General features: G+C 35.4%; 1 protein-coding gene across 1 annotated transcript; it reads left to right on the top strand.

Annotated features, from left to right (window-relative positions):
• Positions 1-818: 818 nt before the first annotated feature.
• Positions 819-7524, top strand: TMEM244 (transmembrane protein 244; the record flags this gene model as incomplete). The annotated part of the gene is made up of 5 exons (XM_009076762.1): positions 819-904; positions 1437-1510; positions 4675-4800; positions 6556-6600; positions 7430-7524. Coding segments are annotated over 5 exons (426 nt in total), but the record flags the coding sequence as incomplete, so codon positions are not given.
• Positions 7525-10314: the final 2790 nt, after the last annotated feature.

Below are 10314 nucleotides of genomic sequence, written 5' to 3'. Positions count from 1 at the left end.
CTCATCCAAATCACCAACAAATGAAAACATGTAGGCTTAATGCCCATGTTTATACATCAAAATATATTATCTTAATAGTGGAATCACTATAACGATTACATTACCTTTAGATCACCATTGCATAATGGATCCTAGTTTGGAGATTTGTGGAGGCTTTACCAGATTTGTCAGGTAAACACACATTGCTGGTTTCAAATATTTGATAGTCAAACTGGAGGAAGGGCAAGAAGTCTTAGCTCATTACATGTGTTGTACCTGGGCTAAGAATTTATACAAGAGTCTCCTTTAAAACAAAAACTGGAATGCTTTAATATCAAAAAGCAAAATGTAGCCACCCATCCTTCCATTGTAAAGCATCACATAGCACAATATTAAAGGTGGACAATATGAAATTGGTCGCAATTCTGTCTACAGTCATTGTCTTTCTCATGATCTCTTTCTATCTGTATTTTTTCAGAGGAAATTAAAGAGAAGATGCAGGATGGAGGGGATAGGCAGAGGAGAAAATGACCATAGAGAAATAGTGTAATAACTGTCAAGAAATGTCCTTCTCATTTTCTGAACACTTATAAATTCAGTATGTATTAGGTATATAACCAAAGATGAGATAAACAAAGTCAGACATTATAACCACACATTAGGAGCTGAAACATACCAAAGAGCTTTTAACACTTTTATGTAATAGCAAAAGCAAAAAATCTAATTATTTTATTTGACAATATTTTTTCACATAATGATTAATAGAAATCTAGAATTATTTCCTGACAATACCTGATATAAACATGGCATTAATTTTACTGTCTTATGTCCCTTTTCAGGTTGTTCTGGTGAACCTGTTGATATGCATAGTAGTTTTCTACACTGTGTACTACGTGGTCCTGTCTGTGTGCTTCGCAGTATTCAAGTAAGATTTCCTTGTCTTTAGTCTAATATGCTGGGATACTGCAACTGGATGTCATGGGTAGAGATATGACTGTTTAAAGGAAGCATCCAGACTGGAGGCATCCAGTCCCAGTTATTCTGTGAGCACATGTTTTAAACTCAGGTAAATTGTTGTACCTGAACCTTCTTTCAAATGCACATATTTACAAATGGAGACTCAAAACTAAAATGTTGGTTCTAATATACTTTATTGCACCTGCACTGTGTAAATAAATGAATGTAAGAGAAAGGATGGCATGAAAAAAAGGAAAAGAAAGATTTTATGGGCAATAAAAAAGACAAATTATATTCCCTTTGGAAGTTATTGATTAACATGTATAGTGCCAAACATCATAAATAAAAGTGGTCAAGGGCAAAACCACAACACAGAAAGGGACTTAGAGAACTTGTAAAAACCCAGAGTATTGCATTTGAAATCATATTTAAAACCAGCCATAATATGTCATATAATCACTAAAATTCTCTAGTTATATTTATTCATTTTGTTTTCACAGGATTAAAATGTTGGATGGTTTGGCACCTTTTGATTTTAAGACAAATCCCTCATGGATTAACCCTCATTATTTAGGTAACCAAAGTTTGTTTCTCTTCATTTTGTCTCAATCAGTAAGATATATTTTATCTAGATGCAAATTTGTCTTGCAATGGACAGTATTTTAAAGCTGTTTTAGTAATTCCAATGATTTCTATATTTTAACTACACTGCAATTAATTGTTTATGCATCTTGCCAGCACTTCTCATTTCTGTACTGCTACTTAACTTTCAAGTTATTCTTAGACTTTTTGTTGAGTTCTTCTGATCTTGCATCATCTGAAGAAAACATTCTGCTTTGCTGGGATACTTAATTTTCATTGCAGAAAATTACCTATTCTCCATTAAGTTCTTCCACAAAGTTGTTTAATTTAATTTTCATACTGCAGCAAATTTCTTATGAATCATTGGATCCAGATCTGAGAAACAGGTCATGTTCAACTAATGGGAGTTTTGCTTTAGTAATGCTTGAACACAGTGGGCATTAAAATACCAGGATTTGACTGTAGTTCAATCCCTAAACATATCTTTATATATCCCAATATGAATTCCTGCAATTTGTCTGAACCTCTCAAAACATATTCTTTTCCCTAAACTGTCATTTCTAAAAAATTACATGCATACATAAAACTTTACCAGATTGTAATCTATTTTACAATGGCAAACCTCATCATCTGTCAGTATAGTATGTGAAGCTTAAAAATAAATTGGTTGGTTCATCAGGTTAAGAGAGTAATAAAAATGCATAGATGTTTGTACAGTGTCAATACTGATGTCAGAAGAAGAAAGAACATTTCAGTTGTAGCAGTGGAAAACAAAATCAAAGCATATTTCATTAGAATTACTTTTCACGGCCCTAATGTAATTACTGTATCTCAATATGATTTTTTCCCCCAAAAAATTTTATCAGTTTGATGCAACATCTTTATATGCCAAAGACAGCAGCTCTCATTCAACTGATTAGTATTCTACCCTCCTTTCTGTTCACCGATGGAAAAACACAGAATCACAAGACATAACATCATCTGTTTGAAGTCTAAGGGCACAGAGACAGAATGATGATCTCTAAATGATGTTGCAAATGAGAACTAGTTAACTCAAGAGTTTCACTCATGCCTGTTTAAAGCAGAATTATGTCTTCAGATAACCTCAAAATAAAAATGGAGGTCAGAATTCAGGTATCCTTTCTGGCACAATTTTGTAAAAAAGTTTACAAAGTATTTACCTACACTAAGCATATTTTCTAAATTATAAAATCATTGGTGTAATTTAAAGGGATACTATCATAACAAAATATAATAAGCAAAAATACTAAAATACATTGCAAAACATTAAATTTTTAAGTGCTATTTCCCACTTTCCTAGCCACAAGTGGTTTTTCCAGTTATCCTTTTTTTAGTTTTTTACATTTTTTTAAGCTGCAGGGTGAAAGATGCATAACAGACCCCACATATAAAATTGAAAGACACAAAATGCTGCCAAATTAAATTTCACTGTACAAATTCAATGTAGTGAAAAAAAGAAATATTGTTTCTCTACTGTAAACTACAGTAATCTTAGGTATTATGTTACTGCAACAGTAAGAAAAGTAAATAAATAATTTATATAAAAATGTAAGTTTTATACACCTCTGTACTTAGAAAGAAGAACAAATTGCATTTAAATGGACAGTTATATGAATTGTAAACTCACAATTATGACCTGTTTTATGGGAACTCAGGACTAGAGCTAGAAGAGACATCACATTTTCCATTCAACCCCCTGCTATCCCAGGTGGCCACACAGCGTAAAATCAAACTTTGCTCTAGAAGTGGTAATTTTTGATCCTGTTACCCATAACTGCAAGAAAGCAAGCACCATTCCATTGCTGTGTTGAAGGATACAGTTCACCAAATGCTATGTGAAGTTCCTCTGTGCCTTCCTGCCTGCACAGATTTCCTGTGCCACGACTTGTGCAGATCTGTGTCCTGTGTCAGGGAGGTGCTCAGTGCAGGCTGGTGGCACGACATGGCTCAGCACACTCCAGAGAAAGCACCAGGGGACAGAAATGCACCTTTTTGTCACTGAAAGAAGGAATGTTATTGGTCAGATAACTTTAACAGTCAGGTTTGACAGCATAATTTTGTTTTTATCACTTTGCTGGTAATCCCCATACACCATTTCACACAACACAGAGCTAACTGCTCAGTGTCAGGCACAATGATAACATGATAGCTGTGGCACCAAGGAAAGCCAGGCTCCTGGCTGTATGCACCATGAGATCCACGTGGATGGATGGATTGCCTCTGTGCACCTTGTAGGCCCTCTGCTCTATCCCTCCCTGGAGAAAAATGTTACCTATGTCAGTATCAACCAAATTGATTTGGCGTCATATGCAGAGTGTGGATGGTTCCTAAGGAAAATAACTGTGACATTTCTCCTCTAGGCTAACTAAATTGGTCATAATCCTGTCACTGCTCATAATCCTGTTAATCCTCATGTTTTTACATAAAATACATAGCATTTTAAAGTCTATAGGCAAATCAGGATACAACAGATGCAGATGTCTATGACAAAATTAGAAATTATCTTTGTAATGAAAACATAAGCCTAATATTTCATAGAATCAGAGAATCCCAGAATCATTAAGGTTGGAAAAGACCTTTAAAGTCATCAAGTCCAACCATCCATCTAGCACCACCACCATGTTCACCAATAATCCATGTCCTCAAGTGCTATATCCACACACTTTTTGAACACTTTCAGGGATGACTCACCACTCTCACAATAAGGAATTTTTTCCTAATATCTAATCTAAACCTCTTCTGGTGCATCTTGAGGCCATTTCTTCTTGTCCTGTCACTTGTTACCTGGTAGAAGAGACTGACACCTGTCTCATTATAGCCTTCTTTTAGGTAGGTCTAGGGAGCTATGAGGTCCCCCTGAGCCTCCTTTTCTCCAGGCTAAACACACCAACTCCCTCAGCTGCTCCTCCTATGATTTACTTTCTAGACCCTTCACCAGCTCCATTGCCCTTCTCTTGACTTGCTTCAGTGCCTCAATGTCTTTCTTGGAGTGAAGGGCCCAAAACTGACCACAGTGATCTTGTAAGAAAATTTGCATAACCACCTCAGGTTTAACTTCCTATTACTATAATTTTGAATATAAGAAGAAGCCTTTAAAAACTGTGTTTGGTGAAAAGATCCTGTTTTCATTTACAGTTCTTGTGATATCATTGGAAATAACTTTCTTCATTTGTGGTCTGCTGTTTGCCCTCGTTGTGGAAGAATGGGTTTGGGATTATGCTGTAACAGTAACTGTTATTCATATCATCATAACTTCAGTCGGTAAGTAGGTTTACTTCTAAATACTTGCATAGTATCACAAGTTGAAGGATGAATCAACTATGATCCATCTAATGTATTACTGGACTAACTTAATTTTCCTTAAAGCCAAATATATATATTTTTTTCCATCCATTTGACTCATGCATGTATTTAAATCCTCCAATTTAAAACTCAGCTCTGGTTTTGCTGTAGAATTTTAAACAATTATTTTGTTATTTAAAAAATTGAAGGTTTAGTTCATAAACTAATACTTCATTTCAAATAGATCCAGGCTAGATACAATTTCAGCATCTGGGATGTGTGTTTTTTATTCAAATTGAGAAACTAATGTTTGTTCATGTCCTGACACTTTAAGATCTACTCATTAACACTTCAGCTCTAGTTCAGAGTAAAAAGGAGGTTTGCTTCAGCAAAGTCAATTCAAAGGTTTTAAGTTAGTTCATTTGAACTAAATCTTGTTGAGGAAAATGAAGCATTTTACCACCAAAACTCTTCCCCTCAAAGGAAAGAAAAGGAAAGAATCAGATGCTGTAAATGAGACTCATCATCACTTTTTGCCAGCACCTGGTAACCTGCTCCCTCTTCTCATGCTGTTTAACAGAATGCTTCTATGGCTAATTAGGAAATACATTTTAACTCCATCCTTGCCAGACCTTATTGGCAGCTTCTTTTCTCTTATAACAATGAGCTTAGTTTAGATATTCTAGAATGTAGAAAAAGGAAAAATATCACTGACAAATTAGGAGTCTCTCCCTACTAATAGTAATTAATCTTCCATTTTCCATTGCTTTGTCCATTTGTCTTTTAGCACTTTAGACAGATGGAGATTCCCCCGTTCCCACAACAAGCCAGGGACCAACAGAGACTTCATCTTAAAAAATTAAGCATAATTTCTCATCTACTGAATTTGATTTCCTGGAATTTAAACTACTGTTATTCCTCGTGAATAACTTTTGTATTGAAATCAAGGAATATACAAAAACTGTAAGAAAACCTGCATTGTACATAATTTACACATGAATATATCTTTTATCATTATATTAGATGATGCATTTTGATGTTCAAACAACCCCAGATTTGTTATTATTTCTTTCAGATAGCCAACCAAACCTCTGCTGGCTGACCATGAGCTGTCAGCACGTGCACTGTTCCTCCCACTCCACTTCATTACCTGTACAGTCCTATCAGCTTTCTTTGGGGAGGCAATGTTGGGTCCTATGGTGGCCCTGGAGTTGATCATACAGAGGGGATGTGGGTCAGCTTGCATGAGGCCAGGGCAAGTGCCTGGCCCAGGAGGAAGCATGCTGTGCTGTAGTGCCAACTTGCAGTGCACAGCCCCAGCTGGTCTGTCACACATGGCATCACCCATCGCACAGAAAACATCAGGCAGCTTAATTTATTTGGATTGCAGCAATATATAGGCACTCTACCAGGGAAACGGTGTCTCTGTTGTGCTAAATTGTGTACAGGTAAGTAAAACAAAGGGCATTTCTTCTGCAGAGGGTCTAAGAGGCTCATTTAGCACACATTTACTAGATTCCATCTTGCCTAACAGTGGGATCCCTGACCCAGCTAAGTTTTATGGTATGGTCAAGTGTCTGAATGATCACAACCTAAAGCATTTGCAATTTCAATATATGTAAAATATATAATTTTTGAAACAAAACTAAGCAGACCTTTGATAATATAATGTGCTGTTCAGATGTCTCCATCCTTATCGTTTTAAAATTTACATTTCTACTTTTCTCCTTGCAGTTATGTCTGAATTCCCCCTGATGTTACACTGGTGGCTGGCATTAGGTATAATTACATTCTTTAAAGATTAAAGAAAATTACTATTAATAGTATGAATTGTTTCTGTTAAATGATTGTTGTCTCCCTAATTTGAGAATTGCCAAAATGTAAAGAAAAAATATAGGCTTTTCATTTATAATTATTTTAATGACACAGGCAAGTAATCCTGGGCTGACATTTGCCACACTTTGAAATATCTTCTCTTTTAAGACCAGAATGTGCTGAGTTTATGTTAATCATGCAAATAAACAGCAGACACATGACTTGAAACAAGTCATGATTAAGTCCTAAATAGTCAATCTCAATTCAGGTGTGAAAAAGACAGTTAACCAAACTAGTCTTCCTTGCTACCTTTATAATCAATGGGAAAAACCAGGCACCTTCAGAGGGAAGTTTTATAAACACTGTTCCCAGGTACTTAAAATAGATGAGATAAATTCCAGCCATCACATTAGCTCAAAGTGAATGGCAAACGTTGTTTCTGAATGTTTAATTTTCTGTAAAATTAAAATCAGGAATTTATGCTTGAAAAATAGTTAAGGGAAAAGGACTGGCTTCTGTTCTTTCTTATTTGGTGGATAACAAGGATCAACAGCTGTAGTAAATTCCTAAGTGATGGGGAAAGGCAAATAAATTCCCTGTCCTGCAACTAGTTTTGCATCAACAGCTGCTGGGGCAGTTATCTTTGCAGGTAGGTAAAGCCTTGGGCAAACTGTTTAAGTAGACAGGCCAATTAAAAAATTGAAGATAAAAAGAATGTCAGTTTAAAGTTTTATCATAATATTTGTATTTCACTATAAAAATTAATACTGAACAGTCATATCTTTTCTTTCAGGATCTGGAGTCATTTCAATGATTTGTGGAGGACAGATTTTGGCATACTGCTTGTTCAAAGACAACTTCATTTACCCTATTCTAGATGATTTTTGAAAAGGAAAATTAGAACTTGCCTTTGTATCTATATGAATTCTAAGGTTTCATTAACAATGTAATTAAAATGAGGTTAGCAACTGTCTAGTTGTAAGGTTAATATTTATCTTACCAGACCTCTCTGAGGTTAGCAACTGTCTAGTTGTAAGGCTAATATTTAGCTTACCAGACCTCTTGTATCTATGTTTGTTTGCAATGTCAATGTCATCACTTTCAGCTTTTGCATGCACCTTTTCCACTAATCTAATAATTAGAAACACTGCCTCTTTTTTAAAAACGAAGAAGCCATAAGGAGAATAAGAGCAACAATGCAACATTCCCTGTATCTATGTTTGTTTGCAATGTCAATGTCATCACTTTCAGCTTTTGCATGCACCTTTTCCACTAATCTAATAATTAGAAACACTGCCTCTTTTTTAAAAACAAAGAAGCCATAAGGAGGATAAGAGCAACAATGCAACATTCCTGTAAAATCCTACAAGGAAAGGAAAAACATAGATTTGAATGCAATGTTTTCAGGTTACCTGCTATCTGTTGTATTTTATGAAATGCTGACTCTAATTTAGGCTGCAGTCTGACCTCTCATAAGCACTGCAAAACTTTAAAGTTACCCTATCTGGCATAAATCACTGTAGGTTTAAAGCAGTCTTTACAGGCAAACTCCTGGCAAAGAAGAATTGGTGAACAGCACATACCTCTGCATCTTTTTCCTTCTTAAAGCTCTAATTTAGAAGCTGCCCAAGACAACAGGAGGCAGAACTACAATCCCCAATGTTTGGTTGACCGTTTTGCTTCCAGGAATGCTACAGACAAATGTTTTCTACAATAGCTTCAGGCTACTCTCTCTTTTGCTAATGATCCATTTATGGTCTGTCTGTGCTGGATGGGAGGAAAGGCAAATGCTATGGAGACACAATGACAAGCCAATGCCAAAGTGTGGATTTATGGGTAGTGGTAATTGAAACCAACAAACCATAGTAGTGGCTTCAAGTTATTCTTTATATCTTTAATCATAATAAAGTTGTAACAGGAAAATTGCTAGAAGGCACTTCATACTAAATATGAAACCAATGATTAGATTTCAAATGCAGTTTGCTTAGAAGAGCAAGACAAGATTGATGTTTGCACAGAAGTGCTAAATGTTGCATTTGCCTTAATCTCACTCAACAGATAATGCCTCTGAAGAATCAGTCCCTTGTTGATCTAATCAAATATCTTAAAATTTATTGGGAAAATTGCTAGAAGGCACTTCATACTAAATATGAAACCAATGATTAGATTTCAAATGCAGTTTGCTTAGAAGAGCAAGACAAGATTGATGTTTGCACAGAAGTGCTAAATGTTGCATTTGCCTTAATCTCACTCAACAGATAATGCCTCTGAAGAATCAGTCCCTTGTTGATCTAATCAAATATCTTAAAATTTATTGTTTAAAATGAATCAGTCCCTTGTTGATCTAATCAAACATGTTAAAATTTATTACAAGTTTTAAAATTTTCAATTAAGCTTCAGTACTGAAAGTATATATACAATGAGAAGCACATTTCAGAAAACTCCCAAAAGTTTGTTTCTCATGAATGATAGATGTATAAATCATTTTAGAGACAAACCAGGTGTGTAAATCCATAGCACTGAATAGATGTAGACTTTAGAAGTTGTTCTGTATAATACTGAATGTCAGCAGGGATAGTTATGGAGAGTCAATTAACTGACATGCACTGATCACTGGTCTGAACCATGGATAATTTTTAGTTTGCGAATTTGCGTTTCCAGAAATATTAGTATTCAGAAAACTGGCATTATGTTTGAAATATGCTTGCACATTTCTTCCAGGTTTGTTTCATTTCAGAACTATAGAAATGGATGGGAAGGAAGTAAGGTCTAAAGTAAATTCATATCTCTGTCCTCCTCCTCACACAGTTTGTGTGTGTAGGTAGTGTTCCATGTGGCAGAACATGAGTCGATTAGATCCAAAGTTAATCCATGGGGGGAACAAGTTTCTATTTTTAACCTGACAGGATTTGCCTTTACACGTGTCAGCCCAGCTGCAGCTTGTAGTAGCTCTGCTGCCCAATCTTAACATTCTTAACTTTTGTATTCTCTTTAAAATCTTAAATCACTAGTGAGATACCTCCAGACTAAAATGAAGAGTGCTTTAGTCCCAGGATTTCTCCAAAATACATAGAAGACCAGTGCTAGAAAAACAATCACAGCAAGAACTCTATGGAGAATTAAAAGCCTTGGTCCAGCAGTGTCATTAGGTTTTTGCATTACTTTCAGATATGGAATGGTGACAGCTTCAACATTATTTATTTCATCTTTTCCATCACTTTTATGTGATCCAATGATAAATGTTACACATAATGTTAAAGTTAGGCAAATTTCATATTATGCAAATAAATATTTATCATGTGAGCAACATGAGCTATATCTGTGTGGGCATTATCTGGTTAGAAGCCTTCAGAGATAATATCTAATACTGTGTGATTTCTATCTGACACAACAAAACAGAACTTCTGAATATGACAAACCTGTCTGTTTCTGGAACAATAATAAATACTGCTACAGTAAGCAGAAGGAAAACAGAGAAAACAATAGGGGCATGTGTTTGGAAAAAAGGCACAAGAAAGCAAGAAATGAGATGATAGAAACAGACAAGATCACTGAAAGATGAAAAAATCTGCAGACAACCTGCAGCACTGGAGTCTCATGACACAAGACTTGTATGCCATTTGCACACAGCAATCTGTTTTTCTGCTGATGTATAATGATTCTAGAACAGGTTGTCTC

Source organism: Acanthisitta chloris, unplaced genomic scaffold (assembly GCF_000695815.1).
Source record: "Acanthisitta chloris isolate BGI_N310 unplaced genomic scaffold, ASM69581v1 scaffold14020, whole genome shotgun sequence".
Classification (NCBI taxonomy): Eukaryota; Metazoa; Chordata; class Aves; order Passeriformes; family Acanthisittidae; genus Acanthisitta; species Acanthisitta chloris.
The sequence above is the reverse complement of the archived record's forward strand: the minus strand, read 5'-3'. Positions and strand labels throughout refer to the sequence as shown.